Source organism: Alligator mississippiensis, chromosome 3 (genome assembly GCF_030867095.1).
Source record: "Alligator mississippiensis isolate rAllMis1 chromosome 3, rAllMis1, whole genome shotgun sequence".
Classification (NCBI taxonomy): domain Eukaryota; kingdom Metazoa; phylum Chordata; order Crocodylia; family Alligatoridae; genus Alligator; species Alligator mississippiensis.
Window position 1 is genome coordinate 222,497,899 of NC_081826.1, and position 21,689 is coordinate 222,519,587.

General features: G+C 41.8%; 1 protein-coding gene across 2 annotated transcripts in view; it reads right to left on the bottom strand.

Moving 5' to 3' along the window:
* DMXL1 (Dmx like 1) overlaps window positions 1-21,689 on the bottom strand; it is a 140,774-nt gene that overhangs the window by 91,202 nt on the left and 27,883 nt on the right. For both annotated transcript variants that reach the window (XM_059724916.1, XM_019478071.2), the window contains exons 3-8: window positions 16,465-16,542; window positions 15,142-15,220; window positions 14,249-14,369; window positions 7,962-8,028; window positions 5,300-5,475; window positions 997-1,186 (exon numbers count right to left, since the gene is read on the bottom strand). In XM_059724916.1, the coding sequence (XP_059580899.1) occupies window positions 997-1,186; window positions 5,300-5,475; window positions 7,962-8,028; window positions 14,249-14,369; window positions 15,142-15,220; window positions 16,465-16,542 (711 nt within the window). The remainder of the gene's footprint in view (window positions 1-996; window positions 1,187-5,299; window positions 5,476-7,961; window positions 8,029-14,248; window positions 14,370-15,141; window positions 15,221-16,464; window positions 16,543-21,689) is intronic.

Here is a 21,689-nt window from a genome sequence, read left to right on the forward strand (position 1 = left end):
CCCAGTGCTAGATTCCTTAGCATCTATACCAGAGGTGAGCAAAATACAGCCAGCGACAACTTGTCAAAACTCTCTCTGTGGCCCATGGGCCAAAATAATTACCCACCCCGATGCACACACAAGCATGTGGCTTCCCCTCCACATATATCTTGCTCCCAGAAGTTAGAGTACCTTACCTCAGAACATCAGCACTAGTTGAGAGAAGGGAAAAATATATTCAAATGCTATCTTGCTGCCATGATGCACATGGGAAGGTACCACTTCATTTTTTTACCTCTACCCTGCAAGACCTATGGATTCACTTATCTTCTTAAAGGAGAGAGGGTTATGACAGCAGAAAAAAAAAGGAGCAAGTGGGAGGACATTTCACTTGACACCTCCATGTGTCTTAAAAATCAGTTTGGAAGGTCTCTTATGCAAAGAATTGCAGACCCGGGGTGATGTTTTAGTGAGATGCTGAGGCTTGCTTATTCTGTAGTACAGGGGTTTTCAGAGTATCCCTTCTGGTGGTGGCAGCTGGATGTAGAGGGGTAGGTGCTTGCACACAGCAGCAGCTGGCACCACCCACTGCCCCATGCTGCCGCCGCGCCCCACTTTCCCATGACCAGTTGCATGTGCGGCTCCGTGGGCTGCTGCCAGGCCTCGCACCTGACCAATTGTGCGCTGCCAGTCAGCAGCCTGTGGAGCCAGTGGCCGGGCAGCGCCTGTGCGGCCCGCAGAGGGGCGCCACTGCCCTCGCTCCCTGGCCTTGCTCCTGGAAGGCAGCCATGGGGTGGTGAGTGGCGGTGGCACAGGATGGTGGGTGGCAGTGGTGGCCGCCACGTGCAACCCCCCTGCCCCACATCCATCCACAGAGGGGGGCCGCTACCCTTGCCCCTGCACCCTGCTCCATCCCTGCCTGCCTGCGCATACTCCCTATCACCTTTCTAAGTAGCCCTAGAGGTACACGTACCCCCAGCTGACAACCCTTGCTGTAGTACTTTCTGTGGTTCTTACCTCTAAGGCATTTTGCATTCGTTCCTTACTAGAAGCATTTCTTTTGAAGTTATTGGTCAAGTTCACTGGTTCAGTCCAATGGTTGTATTCACCACCATACAATAGACTATCATTTGGTAACAAAGTCTCTGCCCACAGACGGCACACATTATCTTTGCAGCAAGTCAGAAGTACATTACACACAGCACCACTGAAAAAGAGTTTAAGGAGGTTGTTTAAGTCAGGTACACATACTGAGCATCAGAATATTCAAAGAAAAAAATTCCAAAATTAGACCAGTACAATTTAGATATTAAGTAAAACAAAAAAGAAAAGAAAAAAAGAACGTTCTTCTTTCATTATCCAGACAAATACTCTCAGAAAAATATTTTATTAAGATTCAACAACATATACACTAGATATGCTCAACTTTAAGATCTAAAACTATTTTAAAAAGAAATGAGTATCTTATAAGTCTCAAACTTGGTTTCGAACACAGAAATCTAATCATGCAGCTAGGAGTAGTGAAATAGTGTAATAGTTTTTGTTTCTTGACTGTTGTATTCAAAGCTTTTTCACTGATACTAACTAATAGTAAGCATGCCACTAAGACAGGTACCTTCATTTTGCAGGTATGGAAACTGATGTGGACAGGTGAAGTTTTATGCCCAAAGTCATATACAGCATAATAGTAAAGCTGTAACTGCAATTCAAAAATGTTGTTCCTATGCTATTTCTATTCCTCCAAGTATTATTTGTATTATAACAGTATCAAGCTATCCCAGAAGATCCGTTATATAGTGTTAGACTAAGTAAAAACTTGTGTAGATCAAAGTCACTATTTAGAGAAGCTTATGATTTCTCTTAAAATAGGAGTGTCAGAGTTATCTGGACCCTGGCTAGAGGAGTGGCGAGAGGTAGGTCCATAGGCCAGATACATGGCATGGGTTGCCCCCCATGGGTTGCACTAAGCCCATAGATCCCACCATACTCTTCCCTCTCACCCAGCATGCCAGATCCAGCACAGCATGCCAGATCCCACTCCACCTAGATCAGCTGAGGCAGGTACTGCATACAGTGTGGGTCCTAGACCAGTTAGTGTGGGCACCATGTGCAGTGCAGTAGCAGACCAGACAGGTTGTGGGCTGCATGTAGTGTAGGTCCCAGGACAGAGAAGACACCACCCACAGTGCAGCATGGGTCCCAGACTGGCTGGGAAAGTGCCAGTCCTGGACAGGCCAAGGTGGGCACCATACACGAGTCAATTCTGAGACCCAGAGGCCAGATGATGGGGCTCCGTGGGCCAAATCCAGACCACAGGCCAAATCTTTGACACCCATGTTTTAAAAACAGCGTGCTATAAGGAAATGTAACAAAAGCTAAGAAATTTGAACAACATTGAAAGACGACACAGGAACATATAGTTATATAGCTAGTTTTGTAACTTCGGATCCAAGTCAAGTCGTAAATATCTTATTATTGAGAAATAGTTTACATAGTATATATAAATCAAAATGCCATTGACTACCACCCATTGTTATCATTAATAGACAACAAATTGATAAAAGCATCACAGTACAAAGCAGTTCTAACTGAATTTGAGGACAAAGAGAAGTAGTGGCTTTAAATAGGGCATTCTGTATGTCAGAGATGGCCACACTTAACCCTTCTAGCTACAAATCAAGATCTTGACACAGTTAAGCACCACAAAACATTCAAGAAGTGTATACCCCAAGTCAATGATCTACACAAACACCCCCAATCAATTTGGTGTTGAAAGACCTCCAGGCACTGCATGCAGCTTGCAAGCGAGGGCCTGAACACACTTACTATACATAAAGGACAGCATGAAATAGAGTACAAGGTTGTTTATGGAATATGGAATTCAAGTAGGCTTTAGTAGATGTAACAGAAAGAAGTACTTGGCATCATAGTGACTAAAGCTGTGTACAGATATTAATTTCTATTGGAGAAAATTGCTCAGAAATTTCCCTTGGCAGAAATCCTTCCAGGAGAGGGAACAGCACACATGATCAGTCTGCAGTTGTTCCCTTTCCCCTGTTTTCCCCATCTTCCCAAAACTGGGGTGATCCTGGTCTGGGGAAGGCAAACAGAGTAGTGACTGCTGCATTCCTCCTGGTCAGCGGAGGGAGTAAAGCAGCAAGGAGACACTCTTCACACTTACCCCAGTCCAGACTCTAGGGAACTGTGTTGGGGTAACAGCCTCCTCCACTACACTCCTGGCCTCCAGGAGCAGCGTGGAGGGAGCACTGAGGCAAAGCCCCAAGCCAAGCACTTCCCTGGCTTGGGGAAGAAACAAGGAGCAGCAATAGCTGCTCTTCTCCTCTCCACTCCCAGACTGGTCTGGGAGGGGAAGGAAGCAGCAAGGCACAGCCCCCTAAATCCTCTCTCAAGCCAAGCATTTCCCTGGTTTGGGGAAGGGGCTGGGGGCCTCATCTCTCCCTTTCCCTTCCAAACCAGTCTAGGAGGAGAGAGGAGCAAAGTCCCCCTGCCTGGAATAGCTGCTTCTCTGCTCCCCATCACAGAACTGCTTCCTCTACTCTGCTCCAAGTACAGGGACCCGAGCAGATGGAGCAGTGAGGAAAACCCACCCCGCCCACTCCACACACACCTCTGGGATTCTAGTGTGGGAAGCAAGTGAGGGCTTTGCCCTGCTCCCCCAGAGAGGGCCTCTCTGACCCCAGGTCCTCACCAGCCGGATTCCCCTTGCTTCCCCCATGCGGTGACTTAAAGTCTAGCTTCTGGCTGCACTGGCTTGGGGGGTTTCCCCCAACCCAGTTCCCCCCACCTGGTTTCCTCTTGCTCCTCCACCCCCCTGCTGCTTAGCTGAACAGCAGAGTAGGGAGCAAAGGAAAGCCAAAGGGGATAGCATCACTCCTTGGGCACTGGGAGCCAAACAAAGGAACTGAGCAAAGCAGCAAACCCCCTGCTTGCTTCTCCACCAAGAACCTTGCCACGAGTGCAGCAAAACTTCGCATGCTGGCAACTCCATGGTGAGAAGCAGGGGGAAGTAGCTAGCATTACTCCTCCCCTCCTCTCCCCTTTTGGTCTACAGAAAAGGGGTGGTGGGTGGGGGGGAATAGCTCCTCTCCAGCCCCCACTACCAGGCTTCTTAAAACCAGAGTGATACCAAGAAGCCACAGGAGCCTATTCTCTAGCTTCACTCCTGGTCCCCAAAAGTTAAGCCAGGAGAAAGCATTCAGTGTCTCTTGGGATAAACTCTCATGGGAGTGACTTAACCCTGCTTATCTCAGGGTTATTTTTCTCCCAAAGCACCTGTTTTTTCTCCAGGAAAAAAAAGGCTAAATGTCTGTCCACTTCTGGTTTCTACTAGGAGAAGAGTGATTCTCCCCATAAAAAATGAACATCTGTACATAGCCTAAGTAAAGACAACAGAGAAGGGCAAAACCTGTAAAGCTGCTTGAGCTGCACTGCTGAGAACTGACTGAAGCAGAAAGGATTCAGAGGAGTCCAAGTAGTAGACAAGGACAGAGGAAGAAAACACATTCAGTATGAATGATTATTTTATTTAGGCCATGATATAATTCCAGTCATCATGATATATTAAGTCTTTAAAAAACAAAAATCTATTTTTTTCCTGGAAACTGAAGTGGATGAATAATCAGTAAATCTTTCATATGAGAGTTATACAAGAGCATTTGCATATTTAAGCAAGAGGGCATGTACAAAGTGGAGTTTTGATACAATCAGATTCTGGAAGACTATCAAAGGAGGAAGTGCTGTAAACAAACGTATGGATGGTGAACATGATATAGGGTTATGCTAATGAAACTGCAGAAATCATAACATTTTGCAGGTCTCTGTAACAATGTATGTAGGGATAATTTCTTGCAAGAACCAGGCTAAAAAGATGGGTTTCATGTTCAAAGATAATAAATGAATACATTAATTTTGCCCCTCCCCCCAGCACATTTCCTCTCTTGCATTTATACTTGCATCTTAAAAATCACAAGCCAGCCTTCTCTCAGCAGAGATATAATTTTTTTTTAACTCTTTTTAATCATGGAATGTGCATGATTATGACACTGGCAGTGCCATGTAAGAACACAGACAGAAGGTAAATGTGAAGCATGAAGGACAGCTTAGGGTAAATTCAGGTAGAAAGAATAGCCACAATTTAGTACTGCTGAAGTAGGAGGGGAATTAAAGTAGATTTAGACCGTCTTCACAGGAGACTTGGGAATGCCATTTTTTGGGTAAAGACTGTACAAACCTTGCAATGTTTTACAAATTTTCACTCCATTTTCAACAATTTACAGGTATCAGGAGTCAATTTACTGACCGTGGCATGTACTTGCTTGTCTTCCGCCATGAGAATCCATTTACAGATCGAGGATGGGACAAATAAACAAATGAAAAATCAATTTCTGAAGCTTGTTTTTCTGGAGTAGCACCTGGAGGTGTTACTGCTGATCGCCAACTATCTGTATTATACCACACTTTCACAAGACAATCATTCTAAGGGAAAAAGAAAACACAAACTTATTAATATTTGTTCAATTTTCCACAAATGGAAGTTCCAATTTAAAAATCTCAAACTATTTCCCATAGGACCTAGCTGACACAACTGATGCATTTGAAAGCCTTATAACACAGGACACAGTTCTAGCACAGGGCTTATATAAAATATTATTTTCCTGGTGCCAGTGAATTCAACTCTCTTGATAAAGCTTCAAGTCTTCCTAGATTATACATTTTTTTCTAAAATGGTTTAAGATTTCTTGTTAATCAGTCTTGCTTTCCCCACATTCTCATCTCATTCCGATTCTCTGTGAACAGCCTAAAAAATGGGATTTCCTAGAAGAGGTGCTAGAGATAGCCTATACATTAATATCCTAAAGACCCACATTTGAAGAAAACAGGGTTTATGGTTAATTCTGCTAAGATACATAAACTAAATCCTGCTTTGTAAATAGAAGGATCATAAGGCAGATGACCATGAGGAACATTTATGGATAGATGCACAGAGGTATCAGCAATATCTGTTTCATTATCCCAGCCTGTTTCCAAAGATGCTCATAGGGCAGTGCAATACACATTAGCCTAGTTGCAGGCCTGTCTCAAGAGCTACATCACAGCTTAGTCAAACGACCCTCTCCCCACCTGTACGTGGCCATCTTACTGGACCTATTCATCATGGGAACATCCCAAAGGAAAAATCTGCTCAAGCAGAAACTAACAGGTGATTTCATTATGACCATATCAAGACATTGGCACCAACGTGACATTACTTCTCCCTACAGGATTACTGGTTTTCAAAGTAATTTAGGATGTGCTGAAACAAAAGATAGGATATATTCATAAAAAAAAACCTCAAAGACTATGTTATGACCAATAAAAGAAAAAAAATTCTTCCCTGCCATAATGATCAGTCTTGAAGAACTATTAGAAATCTAGAGCCAAGAATGCCTCCATTCATATGCTGAAATGCATCAGCCTACTTCACAAAAACAACAAACCCTGAAAGGGCAATAATTTTGAATGCCAGGAATATAAAACAAAAGGCAATGAATAAAAAGTTTCTCAGAAGTAAGCCCAAAATAGACTGTTAAGCAGCATGTTGAAACACCCACATTATGGACTGATCTAAACAAACTAAGCCAACTTTCACATACCATCTCTACGTTATCATGAAAAAATTATTAAGGATTCAAATGCTACTGAAACATATACATTATGTCTAGTATTGTACAACATTGGGCATGTCTAGTATTATACAACATTTTTGTTGACTAGCACATTCTTTGCTGCTTTATCATTTAATCTGGCACCTTCACCAGAGATAAAGGGAAAAAAATAAAAAATTGTTTGCCTAATTGACCTAGTAACATATGGCCAAATCCCCCATACTTAAACTTTGTTCATGTTGCTTTAATTGCAATTCTTCCTCTTCGTTTCTTGAATTTTGAACATCTCATTGTACACTGATCTCTCACAGTCATCATGCATTTATAAAAAGTCTGCTTTCAAGTCAGCTAAAGATTTACCAAAAGATTGTCAGATTTTATCTCTCTCTCTAAACAAAAATAGTGCTAGTCACCTGAATGAATTCCTTCCTAAAACAATGGCTGTAAGCTCTGTAGGCCGAGACCTGGATTTTTAGTACTGTTCTCCACTCCTCCTACCACACCACCCTGAGTTCCTTCCCCTGATTCTCCGCTCACTCCACCAGATCATACCTCCCCTGCTTCTGAAGGTTATAATCTCTTGTAAGACCTTAGTGAGAAGGTTTAGCAGGAAGAAGCGTTGTGGCTGGCACAGTTGGGAACAGGAAGGATAGACTACAACCACCTTACCATGCCATGTCATACTCCAAAAATGCTTCACATACAAATCAGTTCTGCAAACTCAATAATGAAAATGGCTCAGCTACAAAAGAACTGATCTAAGTTGCCACACAACTACATAAGCATCTACCCAAAAGGACTGACAATCTAGGCAAGCTTTCATGTTAGTTTAAAGTAATACTGAATAGTGGATACCTGCTTAGCACACTCCTACAAAGTTTTAGCCAATCTGAACTTAAATATCTTTCTTGCACTGAAATAAAGAGAAAATTAATTGCCTAAAATGTGGTTCTGTTGTTACCCTGACAGATAGCAGTTTCTCTTCAAAGATACGTGGTCTTCTTTAGATCTAGCACTTCATAGCTTTAAAATGCTTTCATTTTCATAATAAGAAAGCACTCATATAGGCCTACTGCTGTGGTACAAACTCTTCACTTCATAATGCACTATTTTTGGTGCTCAACCATAATCTGCTGGTAATGGATATTTTAGGCTAGTATTCTGCTGAAAAATCTTTCCAAGTCCTCAAAACAGTCACTTAACAGGATAGGAGGTTTTTGACATTTTGCATTAGGAAAAGGCAGGACATTTTTTTAAGCCAGACTGCACGCACACACACACACACACACCCCCCTCCCCCCCACCCAAGCTTGTTACCTTTCCTGCAGTAGCAAAGAATTCTCCGTCTGGTGAAAATTTCATTAAACAAACTTGGGAAGCGGTTCTATAAAAAATAAATGTAAACATATTAAAGGTCACACAACTGCTTAACAATCAAAAATAAAGTTTAAAATTTAAAATATTTTTTCCTAAACATTAACTACATATATAGTTATTTTTCTTTTTAGTTGCAAGAAAACTTTCTACATTTTTAGACTTAGAAACCAACTGCAGTGTATGAAACATATGACTCAAGCAATAACAAAAATAAGGGAAGGCAAACTCTCGTTAGCAAGGATGTAAAAGATGGATTGAAAGAGACAGCAGATACCTGCAAAAAACAAGATGATGCAACTGTCAAATGCTTCACACAGAAATATTCTTTCCTGATCTCAGAGACATTTCAAGTTCAACTCGCATCATCCTCCAACTCATCTGATACAGAGTAAGAGGCAATTTCCTATACTTCCTGCCTTTTATTCCTAAACAACAAGTTCCCTTTAGAAATGCATGAAAGGAACAGATGGGGCTACTTAAAGTTCTAAATACTATATTTGCCCAAATACAACATGCACCTTGTCACAAAGACAGCCGCTGGAAACTGCAGTGTGTATTAGATGAGAAAATACAGTAAGAAGAGTTTCTGCCAGTTATAGGCAAAGGTGAATGCAAAATCTGCATGCAAATTACAGGGAGCAAAGCAATCAATAGGCCTAGGGAGATAATAAGAACTTGAAAAACTTCTATTTCTGTTCAGACAGAAGAGTTTGAAAGATTATAAACCTTTGGACCCCTTTTTAATCCATTTTTTTATAAATAATTTACTCAAGGACTTAAAAGCCTTAGTTTGAAAAAGCTGCTGACAAAAAACAGCAACTAGATGCGAATCAGTAAAGGAAAACAACTATTGACATGGAGTATGAAAGAATGAATCTTACTGATCCTTGGAAACCTGTCATGCTCCTTAGATGGTTTCACCAGTTATTGATTGTTATAAATCAATACAATTGCACCCATCTATAACCTCTAAGACAGTGGATCTTGAACTGTGGGTCGCAACCCCAAATGGGGTCACACCATCAGCAGCTGGGGTTGCAGGAATGTGGGGCTGTGGGTTGAGAGTGAGGGGCCATGCTGAAGAAATGGGGTCATGCCGAAGAAAAGTTCGGGAAGCACTGCTCTAACGGCACCATGGTAGGCAGTTACACAGCTATAGTGATATGTGTAGCAAAACTGCTCCAACTTTAACCCTATTTTATTCAGGTCAAAGTTTGGAAGATGTAGATAACTTATATCACTATGTAACTACACAGAAACTTAGTTTGTAACAGCTGATGAACACCAGAGCAGCAGCATTCCCTCCTGCTTTAACGCAGATAAAAAAAAGTGTGTTTGTCCATACCATGGGAGGGAAATCAAATCGCTATCTTGGCTACTTAGGGTGGGCAAAGAACTGTCTTTGAAAAACAAGGAACAGATCAGACAAAGGTTGCAGTTCACTTGCTCTTCTAGACAAAGTAGCCATAAAAAATGGCATTTTTAAAACCAAGTAAAGTAGCAAACATGCGTTTAGAGCAGGGGTTCCCAAACTATGGTATGTTTATACTGGGGGTACACAAGACATCTCTGGGGGGACCGCAGGTGGATTTAATTTTCATTATTATAATAATTGGCATTTAAGGAGTTAAAATATAAAACATGCTGGTAGGGGTATGAGAGCAGCTGGTAAATCTGGAAGGAGGAATGCAATAAGAAAAGGTTTGAGAAAATCCAGTTTAGAGGCTCAGACAAAGGTTTCATAAATGGGGTAGGGATTAGGGGTAAGGAACAATAGATGGTGTTTTGACTGGTAAATATTCACTTGACACTTCATATATATACATGTAGGTCTTAAAACAATGTGAAGTTAAAAGAAGAGGATGCTTGGGGACTTGCTGCCTCATTAGGGGAGATAAAAAAAAAATGTAGACAATTTGCTGTATTCATGGCTATAATGCTTTTCAACACTTTCATCCTCCTGTCTTTCCAAATCCGAGGTTGTACAAGCTGACCTGGGTAGGCCAGTCTATATTGCCAGGTATTAAATTAGAGGAACTGAGAGTAGTAAGCCAACTTCTAAGACCTCTCTCTTTTGGCATAAAGATATACTATGATGAACAACTGTGGTATGCTGCTAACAATGAATTTGCTTAGAAAAGAAATGGAGTATCAAATGCTGTCCCCTTCTCCCAAAGGAGAGAGAGTCAACAATGACAGAGTATTAAATGTAGGACTTTCCAGGGTTTTTTAATGCCAATACCCTAAAAGGTTAACTTAATAAAATTAAATTACACTAATGCTAAAGTTTGCTGTTCAGCAAAACAAGCAGACAATGCAGATGTTCTCTCCCTGTCACATTTGCTAAGAAGAAACTGAGAACAGTAGGGCCTTTTAAATCCTTGTATGGGAGACTGTAAAGACGTTTGGGGCCATGACTCGCCCGTCAACAGATAATGATAACTAAAAGAACCCAATCTGCTGTACACGTGCCATTGGCGACTCAGCACATGCACCCCTGAAATTGGCTGTGCCCCCTGGAAGCGCCAGCCGTGAAACTGAAAGTGCCAGTGGAAGTGGACTTCTGATTTCGCCGCTGGTGGTTCTGGGCTTGGTGATTGGCTGCGGGGGGATTCCGCACCCTCCCCCCCACCCCCCAATCAGCAATCTGGTGCCCCCCTACCCCCCAGACTTGGGAGGCACCAGTCACCCATGACGCATGCAAAAGGAAGGGAATCCATATGGACAATTATATAACAATTTTATTTATAAAGTGACCAGGATGGGGAGACAAAGTGGACTTAATCTCTTCCTTTAATTACAAGAAGTCAGTTTCAAAATAAGAATATGCCAGCTAATAGAATCATAGAAAATTAGGGCTAGAAGGGACTTCAGGAGGTCATCTAGTCCAACCTCCTGCTCAAAGCAGGACCAGCCCCAACTAGATCATCCCAGCCAAAGCTTTAACTAGCTGGGTCTTAAATTCTAAAGATGGAGATTCAACCGCCTCTCTGGGTAACCTGTTCCAGTGTTTTACTACCCTCCTAGTGAGAAAATTCTTCCTAATATCTAACCTAGACTTCCCTTGCTGCAACTTGAGACCATTGCTCCTTGTTCTGTCATCTGCCACTACTGTGAACAGTCTAACTCTATCCTCTTCCAAACCCTGCTTCAGGTAGTTGAAGGTTGCTATTAAATTGCCTCTCAGCCTCCTCTTCTCTAGACTAAATAAGCCCAGTTCATAGATTCATAGATGTTAGGGTCGGAAGGGACCTCAATAGATCATCGAGTCCGACCCCCTGCATAAGCAGGAAAGAGTGCTGGGTCTAGATGACCCCAGCTAGATGCCTAGCTAACCTCCTCTTGAAGACCCCCAGGGTAGGGGAGAGCACCACCTCCCTTGGGAGCCCGTTCCAGACCTTGGCCACTCGAACTGTGAAGAAGTTCTTCCTAATGTCCAGTCTAAATCTGCTCTCTGTTAGCTTGTGGCCATTATTTCTTGTAACCCCCAGGGGCGCCTTGGTGAATAAAACCTCACCAATTCCCTTCTGTGCCCCCGTGATGAACTTATAGGCAGCCACAAGGTCTCCTCTCAATCTTCTCTTGCGGAGGCTGAAAAGGTCCAGGTTCTCTAGTCTCTCCTCGTAGGGCTTGGCCTGCAAGCCCTTAACCATATGAGTGGCCCTTCTCTGGACCCTCTCCAGGTTATCCGCATCCCTCTTGAAGTGCAGCGCCCAGAATTGCACGCAGTACTCCAACTGCGGTCTGACCAGCGCCCAATAGAGGGCAAATATCACGTCTTTGGATCTATTCGTCATGCATCTGCTGATGCACGCTAAAGTGCCATTAGCTTTTCTGATGGCTTCGTCACACTGACGACTCATGTTCATCTTGGAGTCCACTGAGGCGCCAGGCAGAGCAAGGGTGGCGGCAGCCCCGCAGGAAGGCGGCGGGCCGGGATGGCGGGGCCAGGGCAGCGCCCCCCTACCGCCGCCATGTGGGGCTGGTGCTGGACCTGCTGCTGCTCGTCCAGCAGGGCCGCCAGCACGAGGCCACTGAGCTGCTCCGGCACCTGCACCAGGTGAGCTCCCCCAGCCCCAGGACCTCCTGCGCCCTCCTGTTCCTGCCCTGCTCCTCTGCCCAGCCCCAAAGTCCCTGGGATGCTCTTCAGACCTTCTTTAACATGTAGTTGTGGGCCCTACTACCCTTTGGGTTGTGAGCGCGCGTGTGCAAATACTTTTTCGTTGCGTCGTCATCGTCTTTTGTGGATCATGGCCCGCCTAGACTAAACTAGGTATCCTTAGAAGTCCCCCAGCCCCCTCACCATTTTCATTGCCCTCCGCTGGACTCGCTTCAATTTGTCCATGTTCTTTCTGTAGTGGGGGGCCCAAAACTGGACTTAGTACTCCAGATGTGGTCTCACCAGTGGCTGAATAGAGTGGAAGAATCACTTCCATTGACCTGCTGGCAACACTCCTCCAATGCAGCCCAGCATGCCATTACCTTCTTGGCAACAATGGCATACTGATGGCTCACATTCAGGTTATTGTTCACTGTAACACATTCTTTTCTGCAGAGCTGCTGCCCAGCCAGTCAGCCCCCAGCTTGTACTGGAGCATGGGATTGCTCTGTCCAAAGTGCAAGACTCTGCACTTGTCCTGGCTGAACCTCGTGAGATTCCTTTTGCCCAAGTCCTCCAATTTGTCTGGATCACTCTGAATCCTAGCTCTATCCTCCAGTGTATCTAGTACTCTCCCCCCTCCCCCCCTCACTTGGTGTCATCTACAAACTTGCTGTGTACATTCTATACCACCTTCCAAGTCGTTGATAAAGATATGGAACAAAAACAGCTCCAGGAAAAGCCCCTGGGGCACTCCACTAGATACTGGCTGCCAACTAGACATTGAACCAGTGATTACTACTCTCTGAGTCCGATGCTCCAGCCAGTTTTCTATTCAACCTACAGTCCATTCATCCAGCCAGTATTTCTTTAGCTTGCCTGCGAGAATGTTATGCGAGATTGTATCAAAAGCCTTGCTAAAATCAAGGTATACCACCATCCACCCATCTCCCCACATGCACAGAGCCAGTCATCTCATCATAGAAGGCAATTAGGTTAGTCAGGCATAACTTGTCATTGGTGAATCCATGCTGACTGTTCCTTATTACCTCCTTCTCCTTCAAGTGCTTTGAGATATATTCCTTGATCATCTATTCCATGATTTTTCCTGGGACTGAGGTGAGGCTGACTGGTCTGCAGTTTCCTAGATCCTCCTTTTTCCCTTTCTTAAATATGGGCACTATGTTTGCCCTTTTCCAATCATCCAACTCTCGCAGTACCCTATGGTGTATCCCATCTGGCACCATGGACTTGTACATGTCCAGCTTTTTTAAATAGTTCCTATTTTTCTAGTCTTTATGGTCATGACCACTAGGTCCTACTTCTGCTGCAATGTACTACTTCTTCCTACTTCTCCCAAATTATTTTAATGCTTTGTTACAGTAGGTTTCAGGTATCTGATATAATTGGGTTTTTTGGCCCCTGTTATTTCAACATGCAAAACAGAAGTCCTGACCTGCTCCAATAGTATAAGATTCTTAGGGCCTTGTTACACCTTACATTGTGAGCCGTACAAATGTTGATTGGTGTTAGTGCTAGCTTGAGTTTAAAGTAGTCACACTGCAGGCTAGCAAGGACCTGGAGAACTGAAAAGTAAGAATCCCCTGCCTCCAAGTCCGGGCTTCCTCTCTGCTTCTGGAGTCCACCCCCACTTACTTGTGGCTGCCAAGCAGTCTGTCTCAGAGAATAAGGCAGGGAACAGTTAAGCTGCGTGTCTAGTCACCACTGCCACAGCAGGGTTGCTGCTCTTCTCCAGGCTGAGCCCAGCCCAATGCCAGTAGCACCAGAGGGTAACACAGCTCCAAGATAATCTTACCCTAGAGTGGCATAACTTTGAGTCACATAATAAGTGCTTAAAACTAGTTTCAGGTGTTAATGTGCAGACAAATTCAGGAGTTAAGGCCTTCAGGAGCTGCCCAAAATTACCTTGTAATGTGACCTTTAGAAGCACCATGCTAATCTAACAGAAATAAAATGTGTAATTCAAAGAAATTAAAAAGATTAAAAGCAGATCTGAGAAATCTCTCTTAGCCCAGGAGTATAAAAGCAGGGTGTGACTCCCTTCTTTTTGATTACCACTAACAGAAACCAAGTTTCGCTTCCCACTCTAGTTTTAATTGCTTCTTACTTGCATTGCCAGATACACCTCCATTCCCCTGAGCCAGCATCTGTTTTTTCAGCATTTCCATCTTCCAAATGAACATTGGACCAGAGCTGCAGAGAGCTGGAACCAGTCAAGAGACGAGTGCCTAATGAAAATTTTTATGTTATAAAAGTAGAAGTATAAAGAAAGCTATGAAATGCAGCTTTTTATACTGAAAGTCAGTTGGTTATATCACTAACATTCAGCTTTTGCATTAACAAACTGCCAAATGCATTACAGAATTCCAGTATGCCATTTACCACAAACCAAACCTTATGTAATGGGCACAACCTTGCAAGATGGCCTAGTGGCCTAGATAGCAACCATTTGACAGGTTGGATTAGCAATGCTAGAAAATGAGTACTTATTTAACACACTAAATTGTATTTCATATTTAATTTGCACATCCATAATTCAAATATTTACCATCACAATTAAATTCTATCATGTCTCCAAAGCAGTCTACTCGTTCGCACAGACATCTGTGCGCTACTGTAATATTTCAAAAAAAGAATATGCTACTACAATACAAAGGGGCCAAAGTGAAGTGTCCTCTCTTCTGTCTTTATACTGCTATCTAAAGAGCCCCACAATTCTTTGAAATGGCCAGCACTGGATAATATATTCCATTACTCAAGATGTAACAAGTGAAATAGAGACAGACAGTGTTTTCTTAACACATACTTTCAAGAAGATATATTTTAAGCATCGCATGATAAGTTTTAAAAAGGTGCATTTTACTCTACTCTGACTTTCCCAGGCCTTACCTTTTAACTTCTTGGACCAAAAGGAAATTTTGATCCTTCCAAAGAGCAAAAAGGTTAACATAAGAAAACCTAAATTTGCAATAGACAAGTTCCAGTTAATTCCATGCTTACCTGTAGGATCCCATGTTAAGTTATGTGCAATAGATTCCAGTAAAATTTGAGCAGTCTTCTGCCACTGATAATGTAACCCCTAAAATTAAAGTGGTATATATTAGTTTAAGTGACATTCTTCCTGGTCTGTTAATGGCTTTTCCCAGTTAATATCCTGAACTCAACAGGAAGTCTTACTAGGTATTAGGCATTAAGTTCTAATGTATGTCTAGTTACCAAAATCTTTTAAAAGAAAAACTAGAAAATGATAAGACAAGCTCATACAAAGCACAACAGTGATCTCATTTTAAGTTAATGTATGAATTAACTGAATTCAGAGACATAGAACTACATGCAATTGATAAAACAATGTTATTTTATCTTGTAAAAAGTGCAACTGATTTGAAAGTAAAAGAAATAGCAAGCCAATGATACACTACTACAACTATTGCCAATACTAACACTAGATGCACCTAAAATTAGTAGGCTTTAGAACAAATTCACAAATAGTACTTCCCCACCAAAAATAAATAAATAAAAAAATTACAAGCATTTTACAGAGCTCTGGGTAATATCCAGATCATGGTGCATGCTTTCCACTTCACTGGAACCTACCTAAGAATAAAAAAAAAACAAACCCAAGAAACATTTGCCCAGTATGTAGTCCACCTTCAACCTTTGGGACAGGGTGGTTAGTTTTCTCTTACTTAGTATCCACATTTTCCAAATCTAGAGTTAATTATTGCGAAATAAAATTAAGAGCCAAAAAACTTTCATCAGCCAGGGTTTTGCAGTCCAAATTTAAAAAGCCAATTCACCCTCACTCCAAACAAATAATATACCAATCTGCAAGCTTAGCGTTGGATCTGTGAAATGGTTAAGAACAAAATGAGATGCAGAATCTAGGACATATGAAGCATTTAACATTGTGATACTCTTGTTAACTAATGCAACTGTTAGCAAATGAAATACCTGGAGGGAAGAGAATCAAAAACTCAACATGGAATTTAGCTAATTTTTTTAAAAGTCTGAAGGGCATGGATTTTTGCGTGAGATAGCTTTTATTGGAACATCTGCATCATTAGGCTAGATTTAAACAAGTTTTGGAACACACTACATTCTTTTTCAAGTGTCAAGAAGTCATAGCATTTGAGGAAGTTCACTGTTGTCTATGAAGGGTGTCATCCTGCCCAATCTTTTTCTTGATTTAAAACTAACCCAGCTAGCCATCTTTATTTTAATCTGGTTGCTGCCTTGAATGAAAAAGGTCACACCCAAATAAAAGTGAAATCACAGAAATTATTCTAAATTTCAAAGGCATCCAGTCTTAGACTGTTCACTTACAGTATGGTGATTGTTCTTCTGTTTTAGAAGGGTAACTGGTTCAAAGATACAAATAACGTTTCCATAAGAAGCTGCAATCTAAACACAAAATAATGTAAAGAAATATTAATTAGAAAGCTAGTTGTAAATATAAATAATTTATTCTACCATCATTTCTCCTTTGTAAATTCATTTGTTTTCCTCTTGAGCTTATTCCTACACTTCTAAGTTGTTAGCAAAAATGGAAAATAAAAAAATTAGGTAACTTCTCACGCTTGTAGACTATTTAAAAAATTGACAGAACTAGGGGAAAAATCCCTTCAAGTGATTTTTTGGGTTAAGATATTGAATGATGGAAAAAAAAAATGTTTAGATGTGTATGTATAACCTTCACACATTTGGTACAAAGAATCCTTCCACATGCAAATTTAAAGTACCACTTGGGAAAAAAAACACCCAGTTAGTAACACAGTGAGATGAAAGACTGCACTCAGCCATGTACCTTTTTTTATATCACTGTTATATTGTGGATCAATCTCTGCAAACAAGAGAACAAGACACTCACCATAACCAGTGAACGACAAAAATAACAAACATGCAAAATCAAGCAAGTTAGCACAATCCAATACTAACAGCAACATAAAAGGCTGCAAAAAGGGCCGTTTCATTCATGGAATTCCAAGTCATGCTATTTTATATTAGCGCTATCAGTTAATTGCAGTTTCTGTATGCAATTAATACAAAGGCAAACTAACACACATTTTATTAACAGGCATTAAATTTCACACACTGCTCCACTGCTAGCCCCAGCCCCACAGTACTGGTGAGGACTCGTGCAGAGCCCCAACCCCGGCCTACCCTGCACCCACTCCAGACATGGCATAGCGGAGCAGACCAGCATCAGACCAGCTGGAACCCACACACACATTCCCAACTGTGGCCCACCCCATGCCTGCTCCGGACTCGTCTGCCCACAATGAGCAGTGGCAGTGACCAGGCAGAAGATGCTACTCAGCACAGGGGAAAAACAGCCCCTCCCCCTTGCTGCTGCCAGGCCATTCTTGCTACAGCCATCCAAAGCCCACACATGGGCTACCTTGTAGCTCCAAGTCACTGCTGCTTCCCAGTCGCCCAGCGGTGGCAATGCAAAGGCGCCGGAGGGCAGTCCAGGTGCGGGCTCCAGGCAGCTGCATCAAGAAGGGACTGGCAGTGGCAGAGGGGAGGGGCCACTTTCCCCCTGGGGCAGAGCAGCAGCTTCTGACAGGCCGCTGCTGCTTAGCATGGGAGAGTGAGTCTGAAGTAGGCGCAGGGTGGGCTCATGTCAGGCCTGTTTGCATGGGTTCTGGCTGGTCTGCTCCAGCCAGTGCGGTCCGGAGCAGGCATGGGGCAGGCCAGGGGCAGGCCTGGGGCTATGCACTGCTGGTGGTGGCAGGGCACATAGGCTTTATACCATTGGGTGGAGGCGTGCTGGGTGCTGGGCCTGGGTACTGACTGTTGTTTTAACTGTGTGATCAAACTGCAGTTAATTGCAACTATTTTTTTAATCTCACAATTAATTGCAATTCATTTTTTCATAGTTTGTCAGCCCTATTTTATATATAGGAACAACCATTAATATAAACATATATGAATGCATGTTTTAAACTTATTTTCTCCTAGAACAAATTTAAAGGAGGGCTCCAGAGACTGTAATGCTCTTTAAAGACCTCCAGCGAAGAGTCATTTCCAGCCAAGACAGTATGTTATCCAAGACTGCTGTATGTAAACCTGCACAGGTTTAGAAGGGTAAAATAAACAGCACAGATGATACAGATGAAAGGCATCCTATATTCTGAGGAGTTGTGATACATGGCTGCAATATGAATGAAACAGAACACTATTAACTCTTATCTTTTTAGATTATTTAACCAGCATCAGTTTTTCACTCCAGTAAAATGCTAATATTTTTGTAAAAGTTTTCATAAAAATTCAGGATAGTGAAGCACCATGCCTCTTCGGTTTTAGTTATAAAACCAGGCAAAAATGTTAAAATCATATCCTCAAAAATACTGCATCTAAATTGCTAGTAAATTTAAATAAGAGCTAAAGGCCTAAGTTCCAAGAGGAAATCAGCTTTATAATAAAAAAAAGACGAAGCACTCCAAACATCAGCATGACCCAAAAATGCCAAATGTAATTTTGTCATGGCCAAGAAAAATCCTAAAGGAGATTTCTTTTTTGGTTTTTTACATCAAGCTAATATTTGTCCCATTTTCCCTATTCTAACACTGGAATACTTATCCAATTTTGAAATCAAGTAATTATTCGTATAATTACTACTTGTCCCCCTTCAAAAAACAAAGAAAAATGTTACAACTGATACATAAAACTTAACTCCCATTTCTAATTATAATATTAATTTTTTTTTTAACTCAGCAATGCAGTTGGTGTAACTTTTTTGAATGATGCAGTCAGAACCAACAAACATTTTATATCAAAAAAGAGAAAGCAAGACTAGCCTTCTGCAAAGTTGTGTTTTGTTTGTGTAGTCACACAAACTACCACTAAGGCAGAGGGATAATGAATAAGAGACAATATTAATTTAGTCCCTATTAAATTGATCAAACATTGCTTCTCAGACAAGCCAAAAACCTATGTTCAGAAATCATGACTGCAAACAAGACTTACAAGAACACCAATAGATTTACATATACTTACCATATTTTTATAACCCTAGATACAGTTAACAGTGGATAAAATTCACCTATCAGGTAATTCTCTACTATGCTTTCGTTCTCTGTTGTTCCAATTCCTTGCCCCCCATTCAATTATTAAACCTGATAATTAGTCATTATTGGGTAATTTTCCGTTGTCTGCATTCCCTCTAGAGGGATGAATTAACCAGAAGTATACTGCTCTTTGGATAGGGATTCATCACAGAATATTAGACAAGGCCTGCATTATTTTGTCAGGTCATTTTTATAAATTCAAGGACAGCAGGCTATCCTTGGGGAAAAAGGTTTGTTATCTTTCTCTGCTTCCTCCAAATCAAAACTAAAAGAGCAAGTGTAAGAAATTCCCTATCATAAAGCTAAGCAAGTCACAAGCAAGAAAATCTTTCTTTGTGGCTTTCAGGCCCAACCCCCATCCTCCACATTTCACAGAAGCTATCAACACTGTACTTATCCAACAAGGAAAAGGCCTATGCCTCTTTCTGGACAAGTCATTATGCAAAACGCAATGTAAGCAGTACATGTAATGGATGCCTTCCAAACCAGTACAAAACATCTGAAAAACAAAATGCGAGAATGCTACAAAACCAAGTTCTTCTCGGGAAAGACAGTAGGCATCATTGAAAAATCCCATATTTGCTGCTAAATATTATGCAACAAGCAAGTGACAGAACTGATTTTCCATCTCTGATACATTCAAAGAATGTTAAAGTTCACAAAGAGATAAACTTGAAAATCAAATCCTACTGTGCATCTATGTTATGACATGTAATTACCAGGTCATTACCACATTTCTAAATTGTTTTTTTACATCACATACAGTTCCAACCTCCTTCTGACCTAGAGAACTTTATGGCACTGTTCATCATAAAAGCTGAGTGGAACTTTTATTTCCATACAAAAAATATTCCAAGGAAGAGCAAAGAATGAGACCGTCATTAAAACAGAGTTTTCATAAATAAAAATGCAAGGCATACATGGCATTTATATTTCAAACTACAGGCAACCCCCACTTAGCACTCTTACTTGGTTCCTGAAAAACTGAGCATTAAGCAAAATAACATTAAGCGAAACAAAATGTTTTTGATGAACCAAGATGGCAACCATGAGTGTTATAACAAAACTCGCTGAACCCTAAGAGAGACTCAAGTATCAATATAAAATGAGAGTTATAGCACAATAGCGCTACGTGAAACAGCGCTAAGCAGAGGTTGCCTGTATTAGAATAAGCCAACTGAACATTTTCAAGTCACAAAAGGCCAGTCACAATCTAGGAACCAACTCCCTGTTTGATATCAAGATTTTTATTACAAATTTGAGGTAGTAAAGCAATGAAAAATAGCAGTCAGGCAACTTCTGACACTGTGAAACACATAACTCAAGTTTTATTCAACGTGTAGCTTCAGAAAGGTCAAGTGAGGACTTTCAGCAGAAAATGAGAAGCGACAGGGACAGACCCTACTTTATAGACGTGTTTAGAAAAACAGTTTATAAGCAAGCCATGGAGTTGCACTATAACTCTACTTATTAGATGAAGGGTTTAGTTAAGTTTAATTGCTGTTGGAGAAATTTCAAATGACATTTTGAAAGGATGGCCGTTATTCTTTAAAAGCAGGTTATTATCTTTTAACCCGATTACTTTACACAGGTAAATTGATTTATAAATTACCAGACTTCCAGAAAAAAAATCCCCACACCATTGGAGGCAGGTGATAGATATTCTATTGAAAAGGAGAGCGAGCAGTTCCCCCTTTAAACAGCTTTCCTGTACTTGGGGTTGAAAGAAGTGGTATCACCTGACCTGATGGAAAGGCTGCAGGTGTTCTAGTAAGTCATCCGCTCCTCCCTACCCAGCCAAGCAAAGTAAACCCCCACCCCCTGGCCTGAATTCCTTCACATGGCCCAATTAGCAAATCCACTGCCACCAAAAGTAGCAGACAAAGGGGTTTTGGTTTGCTGCAAGTATTATGAGAGTTCCTTTTTTGGGAGACTAAGTACACTTTTTTTCCCTCTCAATATTAGCAGTTCTCTCAGTATCAGACTGGTAATGGCAACATGGGTTTCTCTCACCATCACTACAGAAGTTCATAGGTGCCTGGAGGGAAGTCAAAAGGTAAAGTTCAAGTTACTGCATTTTAGTATGTGGCAAGCATCCATAATACACAGGTACCCAACCCATTCCATTGGGAGGATGATTCCCTCAAACCCCAACTGAACTTGGAGAAAGGTACCTCCTTTGAGTATGGGGGTTGGACTAGATGACCTCCGGAGGTCCCTTCCAGCCCTCATTTTCTATGATTCTATGATGATGAGGAGGAGGAGGAGGAAGAGGAGGAGGAGGATTATCATCATTGGGAAGGAGCCTGAAGCTCCCAACACATGGTACACCAAGGAGGCAACACCCTTCAACTTTGATGCAAAGGTGAGGGCATGATCCTAGCAATGGGCTGAGAAAGGTTGAACGGCTGACAACAGCTCGCCACTAGATGGAAACTATAAAGGAAGGAATAATGACTTGCACAGAATAAGTTATTG